The 26,322-nt window shown below is 39.1% G+C and overlaps 1 protein-coding gene across 1 annotated transcript in view; it reads right to left on the bottom strand.

Moving 5' to 3' along the window:
• LOC104510363 (von Willebrand factor D and EGF domain-containing protein-like) overlaps positions 1–26,322 on the bottom strand; it is a gene marked incomplete at its 3' end in the record, with an annotated part of 95,753 nt that overhangs the window by 45,462 nt on the left and 23,969 nt on the right. The window contains exons 8-12 of the mRNA XM_010152591.1: positions 23,748–24,691; positions 8,722–8,858; positions 7,495–7,656; positions 2,783–2,887; positions 114–228 (exon numbers count right to left, since the gene is read on the bottom strand). Coding sequence (XP_010150893.1) covers positions 114–228; positions 2,783–2,887; positions 7,495–7,656; positions 8,722–8,858; positions 23,748–24,691 — 1,463 coding nt within the window. The remainder of the gene's footprint in view (positions 1–113; positions 229–2,782; positions 2,888–7,494; positions 7,657–8,721; positions 8,859–23,747; positions 24,692–26,322) is intronic.

Genomic DNA, 26,322 nt, shown 5'->3' with positions numbered 1-26,322 from the left:
ACTATTATGCACGATAGATTCATGTTAGCCAAATGAAGGAACCATATATTTCATAGACCGAGCCATAAATTCCCAGCTAAGTGCTTCTAAATCTTAGATAAAAACGGTCTTACTTTCATTAATAGACCAAGTGAATTTAGAAATGTCAGGTTCACAGAGAAGACAAGGACTGGTAGGGCTTGACTCTCCTTCACCATAGCAAAGTCCATCTATATTACAAGTTTTTTCCTGCCAAAAAAAAAGGAAATTAAAATGGGTGAGAAGTGGAGGTAAGGAAAAAAAGAAATAAGAAATTAGCAATTAATAATTTCTGGAGATAAGCAGAAACTCATTGTATCTTGAAACAAAATAGCAGCACTTTAAATGATGGCATTTTCTCCCAACGGAGAAAACAAGACATGTAAGTTTTCTGTTTATTTAGTGTGAATTCCTTGTAGCTGTGAATGTTTTAGCTTAGGCAACATGTGGTGTTGCTTGCTATAGATGAATGCAACAGGGTGTGACTTTCTTGTTTTCATTTGCACGCTTAGGTAGTGTATGTGATCACTATTCCTAGTTGTGACTACTAATATGATGATTATTAGGTAAGCTCAAATTGAGCTCTGTGAGAGTAACAAAAACTCAGACTGGTTAAAAACTCCATTTGAAATATTGGAATCCTGTTCTGGTAATCTAATTATTTCTGGAGGTTCTTCATAAAAAAATACAAAAAAGCAATGATATAAAAGCAGAATAAAGGGCTGCATTCAATCAATTTTAAGCTTCCATGAGAGTGTAAACACCAACTAAACACATCACTGGTGCCAGGGAGTCCCCGTGGCTTCTGGGAGGGCCGAAGACACTTTGAGGAATGAACACAAGGACATAATTAACTGATATAATTAAATGTCTATGCCACAAGAAGGTCCTATTGCAGAGTTATGCGTATTGCTTGTAGCCTGGGTGAGGGCACACCTGCAGATGGGACTTTGTCTGACATTGCTCACTCCAGGAACACGTGGGACTCTGTTGGAAACACAGGGGATATCACCCCTATAGCAGGACAACCAGAAGGAGAAGCTACCAGGGAACAAATACCTTTTTCCTCTGCCCTCCTTTGCATACACGTTGCTTTTCTGAGACCAGTGTGTATTCTGTTACTGGCCTTGTGGTATTAGTTTCTCAAGGCTCTTTTGCCAAGTGTATTAGTCAGTATATTAAAGAATACTGCTTTAAGAGTAATGGGTAAGGTAGAGAAACAAAAAGGACTCTCATAATTGCCCCGGCATGATAGAACATGTAAGACCTTCAGCATTAAAATCTGGATGTTAATTAGATTTTATTACATTGTTGTTTTCACAGGCTTGATGCTCTGATAAAAAAGATGCTTTTTCTGATGTGATAGTGTGGTACAGAATGGGCCTCATAAAAGAGGAACACAGAATGTGAAATAGCCTGACATAAAATGTCCCCTAATTGAAACACCTTTTCTGGAAGCAATTTAGGTATTACAAAGTAATGTTATAAGAGGGGTAATTAGAATGTGGTCTGATGCAATTGGAAACCTAGTTCAAATAGTCCCTTAAAGCGTCTTTGGATAGAAATTATTATAATCCCTAGAGAACACCAGCATATTGAGAAAACATCTATATTTCTGAGTTTCAAAAATGTAAGAATAAGGAAAGCCTTTGACAAAACTCCTATACCTTAGCTTTAATTGAAATGGTTCTGACACAATTATTTTAATCTGAAATTTAAGTTGCTTTGCCTTGTTTGGGCCTATAAAGTAATTTTTATTCCCTGATTTATTTGAAAAAATATGAGTTTTCATCTTATTTTGGTAACTGGTATGTTGTTGCAATCAGTACAAGTTTGAAAATTGTATTTTCCCATTGGTATTAATGAGAACACTGAGGCAAATAAGATATACCTGATTAACCTTCATTTTATAAGAATGCAGAATGGTGGTCTCCTATCTGCTCATACTTGCCTAGGGATAGGAAAACAGGAGCAGTGTCCCAAACCCCTCCAAAAGTTTTTTTTAAAGCCCCACTGAAAAACAGAAAAGTTGTCTAACACAACCCTCTAGAAAATAGGAGTAGGTAAGCTCTTTTTTAAGGGATGGGGGATGTTACAGGAGTATGTCCACAGGAAAGCAGAGGGTTATAGTGCTCTCTAGGCAGTTCCTTATCATGTCGGCAGTTTAAAACATAGCACTAGAATTTTGATTACGGTTTTGAAACTGTCAGAGTACTATATGTTTGTAGTTAGCAGTGTTTAATGTAAGCAACAGTGTTTTGTGATCTCTCAAAGGTGTTTTCATGTGACAAAAACCGTATAACATACATCTTAGTACACCTCTTTCTGAGGCAGAAAATGGGTATAGAAATGCTATACCTTACAGTTACAGTGCCCTGACCGAACAGGCTAGGAGCGGTGAAATAGGGACTCTTCAAAAGTGAAGGTAAGCTGCCTTTCAGGGGAGACTCCTCAGGCTTATTTACTTCCATTAATAGCTGTAACATAGAAATATTGTCAACCATGGTGTTTCTGGAAGTGTCTGTCTGTGAAAGGACCACCATAAAGCGTGCTTTATCAGGTATTCATACCCCACGTAAGTATGAAAAAATACCATCCTAGACAAGAGACTGTGAAAGAGAGAAAAGTGTTAGGCTATGAAGCTGACCTATGAAATAGATTTTGCTCTTCTAAAGCAGTTATTACACATAGTACATCAAAGGGAGGGACAGGGCTAAGGAAGAGATGAACGATTCATATTAAACCTTTATGCTCTTTAAATTACCTTTAATTTACAAAGTCCGGTTGGATGGAATTGGCAGGCCTGGCAGACTGCATCGTACAGGGTCAGCACTCTGGAATTACTGTACTGGAAGCCATCGTTGGTGATCTAAATGATACAAAAATCATCCTTATAAGTAATAATGTTCCATATGGAGACTGTCTGCTCATTTTGGAGCATATACCGTTGCCCCCTTGAACTGGATGCTTGCCAGCAAGACTAATTAAACCACTTGCGAGTGGCTCTACTGCAAGCTAACAAATTGCTTAATGCTCCTAACTGGAAACTATTCGTTTATAACCAAAAGATCTTTTGGCTCAGCTAGCATTCAATTTTTCTGATTGCCGTTATTATTTTTTCTGAGGGATTTTACCACACCCCTGTGGAAACTGCATAGGTACTCAAGTACTGCAAGGGTGTCTTTCAAGGAGTTGTGAAATGAAATGAAGATTTTTTTTTTTTTTTTTGGCTGAAATTCAGGACAACTTTCTTACTAATGGCAAATCAGCAAGTAAACACCTTGGGGTTAAAAAAAAAAAAAAGCAAGCATGTTTCTTAGGTGATTTAAATTAACTTTTAAAAAATAAGGTACTAGTGTGTAGTGTGGATAATACCAGAGGGCAACAGTCCCATTTGCAGAGGAAGGTGTGTTAGAAAAACAGTCACACCCTTTCCCAGCTCAGTTTCCTGTACTTGTAGGTAATTTAGAAATCCTTAACTTAGCATGGCATTTTTCATATATGAATGCTTACACAATATGAAGTGCTTAAGTGAGTATATTTCAATTTTTCTACAATAACAATGAAAAGATTCCAGACTAGTGTGGAAAAGGTTAGCTTTTGAGAAAGCATTGTGACAGCTCTTGAGATGTGTGAATGTTAAAAGAGCTCCCCAATGCAAAACACAGCTGAAAGACATACTGTAAACGCTGATGAACACCAGCAGGAAAGCAAAGCCCTTTCTGTCAGGTATTTTTTAGGTTTTGGCTTATCACAATAAAACTAAATCTGCTGTTGTGCAGATCTAACAAGGCCTTTGCTTTGGATCAGTTGGGTACCCCTTCTGTCCTCTTGCTACAAAAACAACCCCCAAGACCTCCATCTCTCCTGTGATCCTAAAGCTGAAATATTCTCACTCCCTTTACAAGGAATTTGCACAAGGTCAAGAGCACAAACTTTTTTGATCAATTAATAAACTTTTTCAGTTCTCAGAAACAATGTATGCTAAATTGCACAAAGATAAGTGGAAATACAGAGAGTAAAAATTAATAAATTTCATAAGATAAAGAGCATCAGTTATAAGTTCACTAAGAATGATGTGAAAGCTCATGGAACATAACAGAATCGTAGAATGGTTTGGGTTGGAATGGCTCTCAAAGATTATCTAGTTCTAACCCCCCTGCCATGTATCTAATATGGTAGCTATTCCCACAGTTTCACATGTGGTTCTCAGCTCAAAATGCACTGTGAGCTGAGCACTTGTTTCTGCAGAAACCAACACAAGGAAGTAAACAAGCAGTATTCATGGGTATTTACAGTTTGAAATTGTGAAAGAGACACCTTCTTTGGGCTAAATTAAATTGAGGTAAAATTCATTGGTATAGCTTTAAGGAAAAAAAAACTTTTTTCCTGCGCTCAGGAAAGAAGTGGAGATGTTAGACTGTTGTGTGTTGTACTAAAGGTAAAAACTCTTTTAAAAGAACTGAAGAACTTATGCTAAGGTTTGAGAGGAGAAAAAAGTAAAACAGGCAACCCATCCCAAGACCTGCTCTTCACTGAAAGACAGAGCTTATTGGCAGGAAGACTTCCATTAAAAGTATATTATTCCTAATGCAATTTACATTTCATTTAATTCTTCTACCAGAGTGTCCAATGTTGTCTCAATACTGGTGCACTAATAATGGGTAGAGAGGGAAAAATATAAAAAGCTATAAAATTGCACTAATTGTTCTCTCTGAAGTGGGTAGCATGAGTGAAATGTAACTCTTGTCGATTTTATTTTTTTAATCTGTATTTTTTTTTTAACCTGTATTTTTTCCCCCCCCTGCATTCTATTATGAACATCCATTTTGGTGTCTTTTTATAATTGGGTTGTTTTATAGCTTTTTTAATTGCTTTTCCATTAGTCACCTTAGTGATGTGGAACAAATACTTCAATGAGACCTAAGCTGAGTAAACCTCTCTTCAAATGCGGGTGGCCCTCAAAAGCCAAAGACGCATTAGAGTTCTGCTTTGATTGCCTAAATGTATCTATCATCTGGGAAGAAAGAGCCACTTCTTCTGGATAAGCAGTCAGGAAAGTCAGGAGTTCTGTCACTTCTGCCTGAAGTATTTAATTCATCATGAGACAATCTTGGATATATTTATCACTCGTAATCTACAAATTATTTGACTTGTGTGAATATTTGTAAATGAAAAATGAAAGCTGTAAAATCTTGCTGAATTCAAATTCAGTTTCTGCCTTGCTGACTTTTTAACAAGTATTTTTTCTGCTCTTGACAAATCCAGGCAAAGATAACAAACTGAGGATAAGTGAGATCTGCTTCCTGAATTAGATAAGTGCCTGCCAAACTCTTTCACCTCTTCACCCAGGCATCTGTGTGGACCGTCCAAGTCATCTGCTGCCCAAGTAGGAGTTTGTATTTTGATATCTGAACTAATTATACCAAATGCTCTGGTGTAGCCCCATGTACTTTCTTATCTGCTTTAAGCAGAATGTCATGGAAAGAATGAGCAAAATCTGAAACATGAATAGAAGAGCAGATAAAATGAAAGAGCACTGAAAAGAGCTTGTCAAGCCCCTGTTTCCCCAATGCTGGTAGTGACAAAAGCTTATGTGAAACTTTCCTAAATTCTCTGAAATTTGAATTGGGAGGGGAGAGAGATTCTGAACATATTGAATGTTGGTATTTCCAGAAAAAAATGTTTTAATTTTTGGTTCTAAAGGGTCTTTTAATTACATTTTAAAAAGTATCTATTAACATAATCCAGAAGATCAGTGTTGTAGTAAATTTTATCAGGAATTTTACGAAGCATAAATTTTTGAACATCTGTGGAATTAATTTCAAATAATTTTTTATCTTGAAAAGCTCCATCGTTTTGTTCTCTGCAATGCCATGTCAGGCCAGCTGCCTTTGAAACCGGGCACTGAGCTCTGCCTTCCCAATTCCTTCACCAAAAAGATCCACAGGAGAACTAGGATTCACATGTGGACTGAGACGATTTAATTGTGCATTCGCTGCATAACCATAAACCTGTTTTTTTCTGCAGGTTTTGAAGGAGAGGGAAAGGGCAGAAGGCTTAGAGGTGCAGAGGTTTTCCTGAAATTAAGTTCAAGGAAAGAGACATTCTGTATGTGTTTTGAGGGGGAAAAAATGAGGAGAATTGTACAGACCTCCTCAGGGCTGAAAGGCAGCACTTGAAAGCAAACTGCATTGTAGTACACCTGAGCTGCAAGGAAGCCATCCCGGTTACACTGGAGAAACAGCCCTGTGCACGTGCAGAACTGTCAGCTGTCCTCTTGGCCAAGGAACTCGATGGTTTCTGCCTCTCTCATCCTTCCATCATGAGGCAGCATTTCACCTCACTTTTGGCAGGGTTTCAGTATGACCTTAGGAAAATTTTGGAGTCCTAAGCACAGGAATTGCTCTCTTGATTCAGACTTGGTGTTTGCCCACTCTGATGCTCCTTCTCCAAAAGGAAAGTACAAGGTCCACCCTGGTAGCTGATGATCAGACTCTGCTCCCACAGAGATATTGCACCAGTCTCTTAAAACACAAATCCCCATCTATCTAAAATAAATTACCAGATAGAAAATGTGCACTGCCATCTTTGTCTCCCCTACGCCACATGGCAGTGCTGGTCCCTGGCCTGGTCTGTGGTACTGACAGCTGTGGGGTGCAGGACAGGCAGTGACACCACAGTGAAGTGAGGGGTCTTAAGCATTTCAGTTTTACATGCTGCAATTGTCAAAGCACATCTGCAGTCTTTTTACCATGGTAATGTATTTTTTCTCAGCTATGGAGCCATTAAATGAACTCTGTCTTAAAAAAAACCCCAACCAATCTGCAGAAAATCACCATCCAGGCTGAGAGCAAGACCATGGGTAGCAGGCACAGGGTCAGTAAGGCACTGATTTCCTGGAAATATTTTGAAAGTAGGTATTATTTTGTGCACAAAAGGGGCTAAAACCACACCAGAGAAACCAGCATGAGCAGTTACTGCACACGCTTCTTCCTGCAGTCAGTCAAGACCAAGACCATGACCATGTCCATGTCTTCATCTGCTTCCACCATGCTGGCCCTCACTTACTGCCCAGGACCAGCCAATGCTCTGCTTCTACTCTGCCCAAGCATCAGCGTTGCAACCAGAAAGTGAAAGCTGTCATACTTGCTGCCTAATGAGAAGTTTGAGCTGGGGTTTCCAGAAATTAAATACTAATGATTAACAATTGATTAGTACAATTGCATTAATCTCAGGTGACTACCTGGAGAAGTGATTGTAATTTGCACTTTCGAATTGCCTACAAAGACACCTGGTTTTACCTCATATTTGTTTGGTTGGTGGCTTTTTTTTTGCCTACATGACATTAACATGAGTGTTTCTACAGGCACTTTAATTTCTGAAGGGAAGCAAATTGTGCTTTGCATTTTAATTTGCCATGACATCTGATTTTCTCTTTCTAAATAATTTCTTAGAAACATAAGGAATTCCTACTTTCACTTGCCATCTTGCGAACGGCTCATCACCGGCCACAAAGTGCACAGCCTCAGTCTCTGTAATGTTCAGGAGAGGAATCTGGCAGTCAACAGCCTCAGAGCTGAGAAAATCTGCTTTTGTGGTTTCTCGTTCTCTTGATATCCATTCGCCATTGAGATGCTAAAATAAAACAGGAGAGTGCAGAAGCTGAAGGCTCATACAAAGAAATTCCAGTTGTCAACATACGTTTATATTTTTACTTAGTAATATAAGGCATTTTCAGATGGTTTACTTAAAATAAATGCTGTTACTATAGCCACAATAAAAAGCAAACCATGCTCATCTGTGCATGCAACTGGTCTACTGATTTAGGAAGTGCTGTGGTGTGTGCTTGGGATGAACTGCTGAGATGAGGCAGGGAAACGTGGTGGAGCAGCTTTGCGTTTACTCCTGGAGCTCAGCAGCTAGCTCATTGCTCCTTGGAGGCAATGTCAGCTACTTATCTAGATCAGCTGCATCACTGCTAGTTGGGATTCTATGGAGCCCTAAGCTGGCATGGTAGGCAAATCTCAGCTGTGCCCCATTAGTTGTTAGCACTGAATGGGAATCAGGCTGAAATTAAAGTCTTTCATGAGGTGGATTCATGAGATGAATCAAACACTTCATATCTGAGTATGCTGATACACCAAATAATTCAGTCCTAGTTGACTGTGTATAGTTGTTTATAATAAAATTATAGTGTTAGCAGAAAAGATGGGTTTAATACTCATTAAAACTTCTGATTTGCTTTCGAACTATGACTAAGAAAATTCAAATAAGAGCCTCTGTAACTATGGTGAGGAAACCTTTTATTTAACCACACGACGTACCATTCAGATGTGTTTAGGAACACAACCAAGCGTACCGATACCAGATGCACAAAATGAGAAATAATATTCTGATTTCAGGCTTCACCGCACTACAGTGCAGCTGAACCAAATAAGAGTTAAACAAAACCCTCCAGAGAAAATCAGCAAGAATGCATAGCTCTGCATTTCCAAGGAACCAGTCCTGGGAAGGGCTGAGCCCTTTCAGCTCTTCTTGCTCATAGCAAACGTGTTGGCAATGGGTTTTGAAGGTATTTGCATGCCGCTGTGGCAGTGAGGGATGGCACTCAGCACGGTTCAGGCTAAAATACTTTCATATAAACATGTCAAAGTTTGACAGTGTCATCAACACTTTATGAGCCCACGGGGAGGTGCTTACAATTAACCTGGTGACCTCGCAGTGGAGTTTGGGAGACTCTTTGAAGCCGAGGCCGAACACCCGGATCCTGGTGCAGTCAGAGGCACGGACATTGCAGAGACCCCCATTCTCTAAGCCTGTGATTTCCAAAGCTTGGTCTGAAAAGGTAAGAGAGAGATATAAGGCTTTAGAGAGTAGCACCTACATGCTGTTCTGTTCTGGTTTATCAGAGATTTTGGTGGTGGTGGTGGTGGTTTCCCTCGTTGTTTTGGTTTACTTCTTTTCTTTGGGTTCTTCTTGCATCTCTGTGAATTTATCTTGGAAAGAGGAGCAGCAATTGTCAAAATGGGAAGCAGCAAACCCTCATTGAATAATTGCCCTGTCCTCCCAGTACTGCAAGATGTATCAGTGAGTGTTATACGTCTCATGAAATCAATTAACGGGAGCTGCATCTTCATGATAAAAGGTCTCCAGTGGGAACAATTCTACTGACCCAGGTAGCAGGATGGGAACACAGCTGAGAGGAGAGTGTCATGCCATAGCATGAATATGAAAAATGAATATACCTGAAGATGACTGTGCCACCAGGCTCCTCATAACGTGAAACAGCAGTGCAAAAGACAGGTTTGGGGTTTTTTTTGTTTTGTTTTGTTTGTTTTTTTAAATGCTATGGATGCAGTAAAAGTGATGATCCTCAAAGGAATGCTTGCTTGCGAGGGTTAGGTCATTACAGGGTGGCACTCAGCTTTGCAGTGTCAGCACAAGTGTCATGCACCAGCTAAGTTTCACTTAAATCCTATTTTGAGGCCTTAAGTAGGGCTTAAGTGATGTACAGCCTGTGCTGCCCTCCTTACAAGTTTCAATTTCACCCATTACTGTTTTCAAAATGTTTTATGATTCTCAGGGAAGGTTTCATTTGTGTTCTGGGGTACTTTGTACATTCACCATTTAAAATTGCTCATTGCTTTCATATTGGGGTTATTTTTACAGAGTGACATTTCAAGTTCATTGGATGGCAGAATTCCCATCTTTACTTTAGAAAAAAAACATAATTGGGCAGATATTTGCATCATGACTTGGAGAGCACAACATTCAGAATGTCTCTAGTATCCTATGCCAATAGCAGCAGTCAGTCAGGATAGTGGTTTTGCATTTTTATTGGTAACATTTGTAGTTCCAGTGGTCAGGAGAAGCCACTGTGATGATAAATAACACAAAGCAGAAAATTTGCTTCTTGTTTCCTCAACGACACTTAGTAGCAGGGGTGCGACTGGGAGCCCTCGGAGGCACGGTGTACAGCAGTGCAGTGTAGTGCAAGGTGTTTTCCCTGTTGGTGGGGAGAGCTGCTTAGCTTTTCCTCTTCCCTGCCCCTTCACCACTGCTCTGGCAGAGCAATATCACCCATCAATTTTCTCTGAGCTGTAGGTTATCTAAAACATGAGCTCTGTGTCGCCTAATATTTTAATGGTACATTGGTTCAGATCTGACTCAAGGGAAAAAACACCCTGAAGCTGGGCTGATAACCTTCCCCAGAACTTTGCTGTTCCTTGAGGGCTCTGCCATTTGAGCTGTAACTGGGATGCATGTGGTTTAAACACTGCGAACCCAACAGATTGCAGCCTGTAACGACACAGCTGCATGACTGATTTTTCCAGAGAATGGAAGGAAAGCAACATAGATGTGAAAAATAGTGAAAAGACTTTTTCTGTACTTCTGAAATGCTTTTTGCTTTTCTTTCTTTTTTTTTTTTAATTGATTTTATTGCAGCAGTATTAGGGGCACTGTTGGACATTTTGCAATATTTACAAGAAGAGAAATGCTTTGCAGCTTATCAGCTTTCATCGCTTTGTAGTGAATTCCTGTAATGTACAAAGCTATTAGTCAGATGTAGTGAATGGGTTTGATAAATTGTCTTCTGCTGTGGTTAGTGCGTAAAAATAAATAAAAAAAATGCTTCATTGTGTTTTTCATGAGATTTTAATAGTTAGTCCCACTACTACTGAGGTAGCTCAGATTGCATTAACATTTTTATTATCACTGCAGATCTTCAAGCTTCTGTGGATGAAGTAAAAATCTCATAACTTGGGAATGAGTGAGGCACAGGAGTGAGCTCCCACTGCCATTCCTCCTCCAGCAACGCACTCTCAGGTTGGTTGCTTTTCCATGAAGCCCGTGTGCTTCCCCGAAGGTTTCCTTACATCTTTATTAGATCCTGACGCTATTGTGATACCAGTGACAGGGCCAGTGCAAGATTATCCATCCTCAGTGCTCTTTGAAATGACTTACACTATCAGCACAGCTTTTTGTATTTATTTCTCTCAAATAATCCTGTTCACATTTTTGTACATCTTTAAATTGACCTGAATCTGAAGGACATGTCACCATATATGCTTTGGATATATCCTCTCAAGATTTGCCAAGTTGTGGTTGAATTGGGTTGAATATGAGGTTTCTTTTTCTGGTGAAAGGGGTAGAAGGTTCACAGAGGTGATGGAGTCCCCATGCAGATTTTACCAAGACCTTTCACAGGAAGTGTTGGGAGGAGGGGAAGACGAAGGAGAAAGTCTGATGGGAAATGAAAGTAATTATAATGACTCATTTTTTAAACAAATGGATACTAGAGTTCAGATCTTAGATCTCAGCATAGGCAGTACATCACTTTTGAAAATGGTGATTATTTTTATCTAACTGGTTTTTAAAATGAGATATCACATTTAATGGGTATTGGCATTTTAGTAATTTGGTTTCAGTATGGTTTTCTGTGTGTCTTTCCCTCTGCCTTATAGTTTTGGCATATATTGGCCAGTTTCAGCCTAACATGGAGGGTGAAATCTCAGTGACATTAGCTTCAGAAAAGTCTCGTGGCACTTGGTAGCTGAGTACTCAGCCACAGGGATCCTGCTCTTGCCAGGGGAAATACAGTCAAGGTTTAGGTGCTGTTCATTGCTCCCTGTGTTAGAGGATGGGTGGTTAATAAGCCTGTGCACAGCATATGCTCATGGGCCAGAGAAGTGGAGACGTGAGAAGGAAATGTTGCAGAGCCTGAAAAATCTTAGCAAAAGAGCTGCAAGTAGTTCAGCAGAAGATTGGAGGGAAAAAAGATGGGAGCAAAGGAAAGAGCTGGGAAAGGCGAGAGTAAGGGTGAAAGTGCAGATATCCAGAGAAAGCGGGGGTCGTGGGGTGCTGGGATGGATGTCTGATGTCTGTGGAGGGGCAAGCCAGAGGCAGAAGGGAAAGCTGCAGGAAATCAGCCAGTGTATGGAACAAGCTTGTGAAAAGTATGATCTGTTTGAATATTAATAATTTATGTTTACAAGTGTGAATGCCAAAATATAACAAAATCTGGGACAGAACATTCTCCTCCTCTTGTCTGTATGGCCTATTGGACAAAAGTGTACTTTGACTTTCACTGGTAGATAAAAACTGAAGCTCAGGGTAGCACCTGGGTCTCAGGTGGGTGGCAGGGTGCAGTCGCATTATGGAGGAGGATTTAAGGAGCGATGGAGAAGGATTTAAGGAACTCTGTGCTCACATCTGCTGGCTCAGGCATGGGCACCTCAATGCATTTCTCATGGCTGGTCTGCACACGCACCAAGCAAACACACCTGAAATGCATGTCACCTGGCAGAGCATCACACTGGGACACGTGAACAGCAGGAGGCACTGGGGAAAAAAGTAAAAACATCTTAGGTTTTAATATAACTGTCTTGGAATACGAAGGAGAGAGGAATCTGGGCTTGAAGACTGCATCTATAAGGCTGCCAGACCTCAGGTAACTAGACTGAAGTAAGGGATCTGTGCTGTTGGTTTGCAATACTTGCGTTGTGCCTTTTCCTGAGAGAGAGGGACCCTCCCAGTCCCTCTGCTTTACCCCTAGTAGGAATCTGCAGGATTAGTAAGTGCGGGGCTGCTGACAGTGTAGTTTCTTTCTGTAAGCATTGCTCCTCTAGTCAAACCTGAGGAGCAAAGGCTACATAATATACCTGAAAACCCCTGCATAATTACATGATTGGTTCTATAGATATTAGTTGTAGTTACTTATGTAAATAATAAGTATGCACAGATGAGCAGTGAAATGGAGACAGTTGACCCAAAAATCTAGAATCTTGCAAAACTACACATATTGGAGTCTTACTGATGGATAGATATGGTTTGTGTTGGGGTTCCACTTCCGATTAGAAAAGTATCCTAACACAAATAAACATTCTTCTGCAATGTTTGAAAGCTACGCGTGCAACTTTTTGGGCTGGAGCAGCAGACCTGAAATTAAAACTGGCAAGAATTTTTTTCAAATCAAGAAAAGGAAATGGGCTGCCCTGCTTTTCTGGATCAGTCTATAAAATAAGCAACCTAAGTCATGAAAAGCAAATCAAGAACCAGATCATAAGTGCTGGGTATGGTCACAGCTTTTCTGAAGTGCAAAAGAAAATTGCGCATGTTGCCCAGTTGCCCTGTCCTTGACATCAAATAGCTGGGTGAGCAATCTGCTGTGCCAGAGCTTGTTGACATGGTTGTGGACATCTGGCTATCACAGCTATGAGGCTTCTGGACCAGAGCAGACTGATGCTTAGTTATCACAGCTTGGAGGGAGCAAGTCTGAATCTGCTTCTGTTCAAATACGTGCACAAATATTGTATTTTTTTTTTTTTTTTATGTCGGGTTATTATAGCAGTCATTACACAATTATTGAATGCATTATTCTGGGACTCATGTTATCCATAACCCAATGATCACTTGAAAATCCTCCCTAAGAAAAATTATCAGCATCTATATGCTGTTTGCCAGGCATTTTGTGCACCAGTGACTTGCCTGGCTTGTAAAAGAAGACTGTCCCTGCTTCCCAAACCCGTTCTCAGAGAACCAGTTTGTCATAGCACCAAACTACAGATCTATGCTCTGACATGGAGTGAATCTGGTTTTCTGCTTTGAGGGTCTCTGGGACCCAGCAGGGATTGCAGAACCGACCCCTGGGAGAGGATGGGAAAAGCATTTTGCAAGTACTCACTGCATGGAGAAACGACCTGGCTCAGTTTCACACCAAAAGCATCCATGTGCTGCAACAATATGGTAGATTATTTTTGCTTTAGAAATCTCACTATGACATTTTATGTTTATTTGATCCTTCTATTTTTGACAGGATTTCTAGCAGTTTATTTTAGCAATAGGAAAGAAGAGCAATGTGCTGTTACCTGTAGAATATTGACTCTTTTCTAGATAGCCTTGATAAGTGATAAAATGCAAGTTCTGGTTGCACATTCATGCAACCAGAACTTACCAAAGTCTGTTTCAGTCCCTCAAAGGCATTTTGGGGCAGAAACCCTGACAGCATCTTGCGGCTCCCCACGAATGACTGCAGTGATGTCACTTAAAGAGATTTGGGCAAGAGGGTGCTTATGGGTGTCATCATAGTCCTTATGTCCATACTAGCATACAATTGGTTGTCTTTAATAATTTTCCCACTTTTACAATTACTGAATTAGAATAGGATCGAGTTATTACACTTGGGTTTTTATTCACAATCGTTGAACAGTCTGTACTGGTAGATTGTGGGTTCTTTACACAACATAAAGCAGGACATAAAGGCGTTATAGGTTTGCTCTGAATTTTTGGCTTTGGCCAGTTTAAATCAGAACTTTTAATGTTTTGCAGGTTTTACTTCTATAGCTCATGAACCATCAGGAATTTGTTATCTATCACGTGCGTGTGTGTGAGTATTTGGGGAGGGAAGTTGTTTGTTCAGGGCTTTTTGTTTTGTTTTGGATTTAACAAGATTTAAGGCTGAAATTTCCTGTGGTGCCTGCAAACAGCCTGATGTAAAGAAGTTATAGTCATGCATCTGGAGTGTCTGGCTCTGGTCAGTTTTAGATCAGACATATAATTCTGTAAACCTTTCTAACAATTCTATATACTTCAGAAAATGGTTTTGTTTAGCTACGTGTTTCACTGAAATGCTTTCACTGCTTTACATTAAAGTAAATAAACTAATCGCCAGAAAGAACTAATCTCCCTGATCTGATTTGCAGGAAATAGTATGGATCACTGAGCATGCAACCTTCCATGTCCCTTATCATGAGGATTTGATATCCTTTTAAAATTAATTTTCTATTGACTTTGTAACTATCAAGCTAATAGCCCTCTTTCCAGTCAGCTAGGTCTGTGCTTTGCATGGAAAGAACTGGGAGTTAAAACACTAGATTAAGGATGCTATTGATGTTTGCCTTTTCAGATGTGTGTTTATTGCATCTGCACCACCATAAAGTAAACTAAAATGTCTATGAAAATAAAAAAATCTTCAAAAACTAGCATGAAGCTTGTCAATCCCTGAGAATTACCCATGAATATGTTCTATGCAGCTGGGAAAAAATCAGTTTCCACCAATATAAACCAGAGTATCTCAGTGTCAGGATACATCAGTGGTAAGTTAGGTTAGATTCACATTTTTTTTTCTTTTAATTTTGATTTTTAACTATGTTTCTTGTGTTAAATTTTGTCGTTGAAGGTGTTTATTCTTTCTAAAAGCACCAGAGGCGCATTTTCAAAATCAGCTGAGTTATGTTTGGACATTTCATAGCGAGTGATCCCAAAGCCCTGATATTTACTTATTATGCCCTTTATAAATATGACCATTAATGCTGCCTTTGCTTTTAGCCTGAAAAGAATATATTGGTGTAAAATTTTATGGCCTAGATCAGTAGATACTTATTAATGAATAATTTTATTCATATAAGAAGCTATTATTATCAGGATTCATAATTTACTCAAATGAGGACCACTCCTCTGTAGATCTCTGGGAGAAATAAACAGTGTGTTTTGTAAATAAACATTTGCCAGCTTGCATACAGTATTAAATTGAAAATTGGTTTAAATATGAAAAAGCTGAAAATAATATTCTGAATTGTTTAATATGTATTTTTTTATTTTTTCTTTATCTATTTCCCAAGATTATCCAGTAATCTGAGGGAAAAAAATTATATTAAGTGGAGATAAAACCTGTCAAATAAAGGTGTTAATTTTCAAGTTATATAGACCCTCTTCTACAAAGTATTGATATCTTAGTGAAAATTCTTTCATTCTTTAATGTCAGCTTGAAGGAAATAAGAATATTTTCTTAATATCTTTAAGCTGTATGTAAAGAACTCAATCCCAGGGGAACGGAAGCAGCATATTAAAGTGTGGTTTATGTCGCAACAGTATATAGAGATCTGCATGAAGTGTTCCCTGCTTTGCAGAAATTATTACTGACGAAAAATGTATTTTATAGAGAGAGTTGAGCTAGTTACCTCCTAAACTGTAACATAATAACGCTGCCTCGCTTCCTGTCCATCAGTTGTCAAGCGAACATGTGCATATTTGAGGGAACACGGGGGGCATAGGCATAGGAAAATTTCAAACCTCTCTCACCTGGCTAGATAAGAAAACTCAATGTTGTGGAATGGAAAAGGCAATAATTAGTATGAGGAAAAAAAAAAAGAAAAATGAAAAGTACATTTGTAAAAAGAGACCTATTTTTTTTCTTGGTAATGTAAACTCCACCGAAGTAATACTAACCATGACTTTGCTAATCCTACAGCCACCAAAGTCAGTTGAATTATTATAAAGAAGAGTAGAATTAAGCTCGGTGACTTTTTATTTGAAAAGAAAACAAGCTTTTAAAAAACTTGATAAAATTAAGTATTAAAGCGTATTGCATCCTCATCACCATCTAAAGTGTTTTGCCATATTAGCCAAAACCTTGGTTTTGTTTTATCTTTGTTTACTCCTATAAAAATATGTTAAAACCTCATCAGTTCCTGTGAAGAGGATTAGACAAAAATTCCACAATGTCAGGTAATTCTCCTTCTGAGGCTCTTATGATGATATAAGATATAATTCTGCCTTAAAGGTCTGGCCACGCCAACTCCACAGGCTGGTCTCAGAGCCGGAGGCTACCATCTACATACGGTGAATAGTACATTTCTTTGTAGATGTCCTGGTGATTTAAGAAACGAACTGGTTTTTAATTTGAAGTCTAGTATGCGTTTTTCATTTTGAGTAGTCTAATTTATGCATGGAGAGCTTCTATTGACCCAATGCACCCTGATGGTTCTGTCTGCGCTGTTGTGATGTATCACATCGGCAAAACACATTCTGCATGTTCTGAAAAGTACCCATTCACTTGACAAACAGCCCTTAAATGATCATTCTGGCACCATGATCTGGGATTTGAAGACCACTGCATTGATAGGAATGGGAGAAACATATTTATTTCAAAGTCAACATGTTCCCATACAAAACCTCCAAAGCAAAACTTTGATGCAGAGAACTGAAATACTCTGTCCCCTTTCACCTAAAGATCTCAAAACAATTTAAATCTTTTCTTTAAATATCTCCCTCATGTTTTGTCCTTGAAAACAGGAATTAGGCTTAAAAATAAAGCACAATTATATAAACAGTGTGATTTCTATAATACATACTTCATCCTCAACTTTCGTGACTGGCCTGATTAAAGCTCTGAGCTTATTCTTCAATAGGGGAGAGACATCTTCATTCAGAAACCCCACCTGAGGAACGGTAATAGCTGATCCCATATAATTATTTTTTTAAAATAGTTGGGGCTTTAATTAATGCTATTTATTTAGAGCACATGAACAAGGCTCAGCCCAGAGCAGTGTGATAAATTCAGAAAGGTCCATACGATCATTCTAAAAATAACAGGATGTAATTCATGTAACTTCTGCACAGATGGGTCTGGGGGACCTGTGTGGTTGTGGGTCACAGCTCTGATAATGCAGTTGTGTTCACAGAAATTCTTAATAACGCCACTGAAATGCATTGATATGAAAATGGGATATCTGTAAGTGTGTCAGGTAAGCGTTAACTTCTCACCTTCTCACCATCATTTTTTGCTCTCTTTGATTCCTTTGCTGGCTATTTTTTTTTCCTTAAGTTTCCACATAGAAATTTAAACTTCAAGTGTCACTACTTCACTGAAACAAATTTGTCCTTATTATTTCTCATTACCTTTTATCTTGTAATTGCTCTTTAGAGCTTCATACAATCTGCATATTACATCCCTCTATGTGTGCTTTACTAGTGCTGATATTTTTTTTTCTAAGCAACACGGTCAGTACATACAAACGGTAAGCACCAACCTGATTTGCTATCTGCGGTAATTGGATTCCGCATTTAATTACAAGTCGTAATGACTTTTTAAGCACCTTATACAGGTGTTGGGGAGGGGGTTTATGAAATGTTAAGCAACATTAAGAAAGTCTAAGCTTCTGGAGCATTGCCAAATTTCAGAGGTGCCTTTCAACTCCAAATTGCAGTTTTCATGTGAGGATAATTATAGCTCTGGCCACCTGGACTGCTCCTGTCGGAGTCGGGCAGAGCAGAGGAGTGAGCCTGTCTGCAAGCCACGTTTCGCAACTTCTCTCTTTCTACATGTTTTCATTTAAAATTATTCCAAGTATGTTATGCGTTTTATTCTGATCCCTAAAAACACTACGCGACCATGTTTCTGTGTGTGTGTGCTGGTCAAAACCAGTGGCAGAACACATTATTATATATTGGCAGTGTAGCTGAGATTAGGTGACCTTGGAAAAGATATTTGAATTATGTTGATGGCCTCCTTGATCTTGGGGGAGTTTTAATTCACGTCTATAATTCTGACCTTAGAAAATTAGATGGAGATTTGTTTTGGAACTAATGGGAAAATATATGGCCAGCAAAAGGAGTTGCCGTCTCCTACGTTATTCATGTAACTTCTCCTGGAAAATAACTTTTCCTAACAGTGGCATTTAAGAGTTAGCATTTCCAACTACACACATTCTGCTGTTTCTTCGGTCCTGTCTTTTTAAAAGAAATTGAAAGATGCAGCAGTTTTATATATCTTGCAGAAACTTAATTCTTAATTTCTCCTCCTTTTCTTCTCTGCTTATTAGTACAGAAGCCCAAAGGCTTATCCTGCCTGTGCTTGTTCAGTGCTGATTGCCTGCGTGCTGCCAGCCAGGTCAGGGTGCCGGAGCTGCCAGTGAGGGGGCTCAAGCTGCTCCCGTTGGAACACGCAGCTTTATTTCTGAGATTGATCTTAATTTTTCTCTCCAACAGCCTTTTCTGGTGTGAAATCCTGGCTTTAGTGACGCCAACGGGACTTCAGTTCTGAGGACTTCCAGTCTTTTGAACTGCTGTTTACAAAACACATCACTGTTGTGTGATACTGTAGTACTTTTCCCTGCAAATAAGTATTATTATATCACATGCTGTCCAAGTTGAATATTTCTGCCTGTGAAATGTAAAAACAAGTGTCTTTAAAAGAACATTGCCAATAAAACTCTAAAATCAAGAACAGCTAAAGGTGAAGCTCACGCTAATACTTATCTTGCTTGTCTGTACCAAATTAAATAGCTGACCGTTTCTAAGTATTATAGTGTCGGAGTGATTGGTGTGCCAGACCTAAGATTTTATTTCTCCTTGTAGGGGTTCTGACCTCTGGCTGGACGTATAGATCTGCTTTACCTTGCATTTCCAAGATCAGGTACTTTTATGGATATACTGTTTCTGTATTTTGGATATAAAGAAAAAAATATTATACATCACACAGATTAATTAATAAATAGTCTGTAATACATGGGGCTCATTGCAGTCCACCACATTAATTCACTCTAGACTGTGGCAGTACTTTTCCCTCTCCAGACTTAACGCTAAAACCAATTGCTTTTATGAAGTCTTCTCTTGGCTTCTCTGCAGTTATGCCGTAAAGAGGAAGGTTCTGAAAGTTAAGTGTGCTGGTTGTTACCTTGGTTTGGTTTGAATTTTCTGGGGTGTTTTTTGTTTGGTTGGTCGGGTTTTTTCCCCTCAATTTTTCTCAAAGTCAGCTTGAGGTTCAAGTGCTTCTCCAGCACGTTATCTCTGTACCAGTAGTATAAGGGATGGACTGACCCAGCAGCCCAGTCCCACTCACTGCTGGGCTCTGGTGTGGTGCCTCTGCTATTGCCCTCCCAGCACATACTGGTTACTAGTCTAGGGTTAGTTGGTACCGAGGTATCTGGGAGAGAGAAAGAATGAGTACCAAAAGACACATCCTGTTTTTAATTTCTTCTTTATGAACTACACTTCTATCCATGGTATGAAGAATTAGAATTATTAAGAAGGTTTAGATTAGATGTCAGGAAGAAATTCTTCACAGAGAGGGTGGTGAGGCACTGGCACAGGTTGCCCAGAGAAGCTGTGGATGCCCCATCCCTGGAAGTGTTCAAGGCCAGGCTGGATGTGGCTTTGAGCAACCTGGTCTAGTGCAAGGTGCCCCTGCCCATGGCAGGGGGGTTGGAACTAGATGATCTTTAAGGTCCCTTCCAACCCAAACCTTCCTGTGATTCTATGATTCTATGAATTAAACCAAATTATCCAGATTTTATCACTGACCCTCCTGTAAGGATGTAATACCATTTCAAAAGCTTCTCTGAGGACAAATATCCACTGAACATGATGAGAAGTTAATTTTCAATGTTATGTTCCTTCAACTAAAGGAAGCCCTTTTCTTTAAAGGGACTGAGACAAGCAGAATCTTCAAGCTGTTACCACTGGCACTGGGGGAAAGTCCTACTGCCTCCCACTCATTGGCACACGGAGAAGCTGAGGGCTGCTCTGGCACCCCGCTTCAGGAAGAGTCCAGCAGCAGCAATTTAGGGATTCAAAGGTATATTTTCTAAAATGTTTTGCATTTGTGGAATCCATGTTACAGAAGGTATTTGCAACTCTCCTGATCACCGTTGTTCCCATTTGTAAATATCGTGATGTCTTAGGTAAATTTACTCAGGAAATATATCTTTATTTTTAGTGTCTTCATTTTGGGGGAATTAAACAACAATCCAAACCCCTAGGTTTTTGTATGAAGGAGGATTCCTTCTTTAACAAAAAAAAATCTTAAAAATGTTAATGGATATTTTTTCATTAATCTGTGGACAATATTTTTTTAAAGTTGTATTTGCTTAAGCAGCCTAATTTTACTATATTTTTTTTTTAATTTTAATGAAAAACAGATTTTAAAATATTTTTAATAAATATTTTCTTTGGGATGTGGAACACACAATGAATTGCTAAGTAGTTTTTTTATTGTCTACGAGGATGTCTGGGAAACAGCAATTCCTCTTTAAGATCTGAATTTTCACACATAAAACAGGTCAGAGGTTTCCATGGGCTTGAGGGGTCTATCCCCATGAACCATGCTGTATGTTCATGGTTTTACCCTGCACAAGCTGGTAGATAGAAAAATATATTTTTCAGAGATTTGGGTGATTGAAATTAATTCTACTAGCCTTAATAACAGTCAGTTTTGACAATCTGTTTTGTTTTTAATTTTCTTTCTGTACAAAGGAGTAAGTTCCCAGCATATATTCATGCTGTGGAATATACAATGAATGATTGTTGTTTTACACCTCTGGAGATGGACAGCTGTTGATGAGAGGGCAGCATATAATCACATTAATACAGAGGGAAAAAATGAAAATGAATTGGTAAATGTTCCCCAGGTCAGGTGGGCCCTTGGGAAGACAAACTCTGTGCATCTGAAAGTTGTGCAACTTTTTCCTCAAGAGAAAAATAAATACTGGTGGCTCAAATTGGCAATCTCTACTACATTTTTATTTAATGCTTTCTCTTCTGAGCTTGCTTTACTTAGCTAGAAAGCATTCTTCCCCTCGAGTAGTTATTAATGTGTTCTGTAGGTTTTCTTAAATAAAGAATAATATCGGTACTTAAAGTTTACACCTACGGAAAATATTTTAAAGGTATTGGTTTAAAAAAAATACAAGTCCTTAGCTACAGCTAAGCCAGTGTGGGTTGTATACAGTGTGATAGAGAGAACAAGGGCCATTCACTTTTTAAATCAAATACTGCCCTTGAAATGTTGGTTAAACTGCATGGGTATTTTGGAAAAGGGCCTTCTGCCTTGTGTTAGGAAAACTGCTGAAGCTGTCAATGTTAATTTTGTCACAACGCTAACAAACTCACCCCCAGGAAATGGAACAGAATAAAAAATAAGGGAAATGTATACTTTCCTAATTGCAACAGTGCGGCTTTTTTGCAGGTCCAGCACCAAAGGATTTTACTTCCCCAGGGACCACGCTAAGTACGAGGATGCTTCTGCTAAAAACTCAGTGGAGACCACATGGTAGCCCCAGAGCAGTGGGACAGGATTCCAGGCGGGTAATGCTGGAGAGAGCAGGAGTCTGCTGCGGGAAGTTGGGATACTGGTGACACTTTGGAAAACTGGAGGGAACAATTTGATGTACTGTGAACTCTAATGAACCAGACTCCCAAAACAGAAGTGATTTGAAGCAGAGACCAACTACTGCTTTTTCCTCAACTGGAGGATTGGGAAACAAAGGCAGAGAGATGGACGAAGCAGTCAGGCTGGAGACTAGTAATGGCTTACAGTGTGTTTGCCACAGCTGATGTATGTTTGTTTTCCACTTCTCACCTCCCTGTGCAATCTCAGGCCGCGCTCTGTGCTCTGTCCTTGTTTATATTTCATGTCGCAGCAAGAAGACAAGGTGCCATTAGCTTTTACTTGAATGGTCATATTGAAGTTATTTTCCTTTAATCTGAGGGATTTCAACCATAGCAAAGTAAAATAAAGTTTAAAAATCTGGCATAAGCAATCCTCTTAACTTGACTATATCACAGGGAAATGAAGTCAAACATTGAGTTGTGTATTGGACAATTACTGCAAATTGTTCAAATTTCTTTTCATTAACTTGTGTCAGTTATTCTCTATGCGAAAGAGAATTAATTCCTCCACATTTGGGAAATTATTCTGAAAATTAAACCTTCTGTAAAAAAAAAAAAAAAAACAACCCCCAAAAAAGGCAAAAAAAACCCCAAAATCCAAACCAAACCCTCAAGATATATTTTACCACTTTATAAGTCAGCACACTGAAGACTTATTTATTGTGAGGCACATGAGTAATCCCTTCCCAGCTAGTAAATGCATTGTGGCATCAGACGTGCTGCTGAGCTCCCAGGGCTGGATGGAGATTTGGATGTTTCAGCTAAGCCGTGGAGACTGACCCTAGATATGAGCTTTACCTGTCCTAAATACAGCATAATGTCCATTAGCCTAAGCATTGTAGAAAAAGGCTTTCCCCACATTTGGGATGGGTTGAGAAAGCACACCTTGTATTTTCAGCTTAGCTGAAATACTGTTACTTCTTAAGCTGCAGGAACTCGACTGTACGGCTGAGCCTTAAGTACCTTTATGTAACTTCAAGTACAAGCTTATGCGGTTTGCTGAGGCAGGGCTTGCATTTTGAAATTAAGGCTAACATTTATGCGTGTGCTTAGTCTCAAGCGCTGTCAGTACTCACATTGGACTTGGATTTTTATCAATTGAGGGACTAAACTGTGAAGAATTAAAAAACCTAGTGGCAGTCTCAAGCGCTGTCAGTACTCACACTGGACCTGGATTGAGGGACTGAACTGTGAAGAATTAAAAAACATAGTGGGATAGTCTCCTGTGTAAATGTAATTCATAAATATTTGCAGAATCAGGTCTGCAGGTTTGAATATGTCCTATAGCTATTTTATGACTTTGACAATGTTACCTGTTCATTTTGTAACTTCTATATATTTTTTTTTTTTTTACTGATACTGTGATTGAAATTAATTTTCAAATTTTATTCTCTCTTGCTCAGGGAAAAAAAAAATATCTATACAGTGTTAACATGAATATTGACCACGAGGTGAGTAGGACCCTCTTTTTTGTCAGAAGTTTGCTTGTCAGCATGCTGTGATAGATCAGATGTAAAGAAAATCACTTCTGCAAAACCAATTTGCTAAGGGGCTTGTAAAATCCATTTTTAAAAAGTTACTGAGGCGAAAAAGTGAAGGACCAGCCAGCCAGATATTTTGATCGGTTCTTCAAGGTCAAAAACTGATTACTAATTCATCAAATATCTTACTGGTAGCACTGTTTGAAGAGCAAACAAGTCTGTGCAGATGTTCTACCTAATAACTCTAATACCATGGAAAGATGGGTAGGGTAGGAACAAACAGAATTTTTTACTTACTTTTGGCAATGCTACAGTCATAGGAGCTGTGGTCTTCAAAGCACTGGCAGCCCAGCTCAGTACATTGTCCATTGCCATTACAGAAAGCAGGACACCGGAGGATGGTGAGGATTTCCTCCTGGGTAGCAGATGGCTGATTTCCTACACGAAATACACTATTTCTGTTTCTTAGCACTCTTCTTTCACATTCATTTTCCAAAAGGGCTATCAGTGCCCTCACACAAGCCACGTCATCTTTGAGCTGCAGATCTAAAAGGCATATGTCAGTTGCCTCATCCATCTGTTTTCCAAGGAGACCTTTACATGCTAAGCCAATGGTGGAATTTGCAAGAATTTGGTGACAAATCTCCTGAGCTTTGGCAGCAGTTAGGCCATTGGGAGTGGGCCATGCCAGTGGAATTTTTGTCCGAATCCCTTCAAAGTAATCCTCTGGGAAAAAATATGCAATGCTCTCTGAGTCTCCCTGGCTCTGGATATGTAACGAGTGAAAGGAGGAGTATTCATGATATTCTTCTTGCCTTTTTGCTCTCCTTAAGTCTTCTGTTGTTTTGGTAGAGTTAATGGAACTGTTGTTTTTCAGGAAACCATTGTGTGTGAGGGGTTTTAATTGGTTCTCGGGGCTACCTCGCTTTTGGACTGATTTAGGCAGGTACCTTTGACCAAAAGACTTGGTTGATGGTTTCTCTTCTTTTCTTAAAGTGGACTCTATTTCTGAGTGAGTGACAAACTCTGATGTTACATCTAGATATGGGATTGCAGAGGTGTAATCCACATGATCATAATGGCAACCAGAAGATGGAGGGAAAAGAGTCTGGAAGGCACTCCGTGTGTTTACCACAGGCATGGATTTAGTGCTGTCCTTCTGACATCTGCAGTAATTTTTCCTTTGCTTCCCCTCAGAAGGGGCTGGAGTCTTGTCAAATAAGCTCTTCCCTGGAGGTATTCTGATGTAAAAATAGAGAGAGATTAGAGGAAGGCAACTTTCAACAAATTAGTCTGCAATACCAAGAATACTTTCTTTCCCTGAGGCTGGGTAATGTGTAAATTCCCAATCTACAAAAGTACTTAACAAAATGATTAAGTTTAATCTCTGTTTTCTTTAGTCACTTTAGCACTGCCCTTCTCGAGTTGTCCTGTACATTTTTTAGCACTACATTGGGACTTTTTAGTAGCAGATGCTTAAGTGCTTTGCTGGAGTGTTGCCTAACTGCTTGACTTCTCTTCGCAGAACTTTCTTTAAGGTGCAGGTTACCGTTTGCATATTATGCATTAAATAAGGCCTTGGGTTTGTCCCTGGTGTGACTCAGGTACAGCTTGGAGAATGACAAACACAGATGTATTTTTTTCAAATGCTTTGTTATGCAAACCATCTTTATCTATTTACCTGTGGTCTCCTTACCAGGTTTTTCCTCTAGGACTTGAATCACTCAGTTTTTCTTTTTAAATGTTTTTTTTTCCTTCAGAATTTTTGTATGCAGACTTCATTCTTGAATTCTAATGGAGGTTTCTATGATCTTTTCTTTTGACACAAAACAATTTTCTATTGATCGTAGGGCTAAGATATAGGTAAGGTGATTTCCCCCCCCTCCCCCCCTTTTTAATTTAGTCCAACTTTTAATGATGGATGAACTTATAGGGACTTCAGTTCAAATAAGTTCACTTTGAATGAACAGCCACGATTATAGTTTCTTCAGAAATTTCATGAGCACAAGGTCTCTTACTGATCTTAGTTGTGCAGCACAAAAGGAATCCTGGAGCTTCACAGAAAAAGACATGCTTCCTGTCCCAGTTGTTGGCAGAACACTATTTGCAGACAAATTTGAACTATAACCAAAAAAAATTTAAATTATTTTGGCATTATTTTGTCTTTCAGCAAGAATATAGAGTTTTCAGAAAAATGAAAGCCTTTGACAACATTTTAAATCCAGGCACTAGATACTGTTGTAGGAAATGTGATTGCCTTTATCTATTTTTTTCCAATATATATTGAAAATGGCATATATGATATTATTATTATTTTAATAATTGATACAATACTAATTTTTAAATAAAGCACCATGGTGACACAGGTAAAGTGAATGAATTTCTCCTCTGAAACATGAGCCCAGACATTTATGAAACCATTTCTCCCAGTGTGCAGGCACAGCAGAATACAATATGGTATGACAGGACAGCTTTTGTGCTCACAGAACTTCACAAGCTGTTCTGAGCTGTCCTACAGGTTAGGATATTAAAGCACATTTGCTGATTGAGGGAGTACTGAAACACCTTATAGTCCTTTGGACAACACCACTTTGGTATTTGAGTGGGCAGGTGATGCTACTTGCAGCTGATGCTGCTCAGAGTCACGTCATGAACTAACCATAAACCTAACTTAAGGCAGCAGAACTAGCTCTTTCTTTGAGGAAACACTACAAAAACTAGAAGCTCTAGGTAAATAAATAGAAATCACATAAACTGGTCCAGAATCAGGACAGAAACTTAGAACACAAATAAAAATTTCAGCAAAATGAAAGCCTCTTGCCTTGGTATTTTACTGAAAGAAATTTCTTTGTGATTCCTATGTGAAACCAAA

This window comes from Eurypyga helias, unplaced genomic scaffold, assembly GCF_000690775.1.
Source record: "Eurypyga helias isolate BGI_N326 unplaced genomic scaffold, ASM69077v1 scaffold3505, whole genome shotgun sequence".
In the NCBI taxonomy this organism is placed as follows: Eukaryota; Metazoa; Chordata; class Aves; order Eurypygiformes; family Eurypygidae; genus Eurypyga; species Eurypyga helias.
The sequence above is the reverse complement of the archived record's forward strand: the minus strand, read 5'-3'. Positions and strand labels throughout refer to the sequence as shown.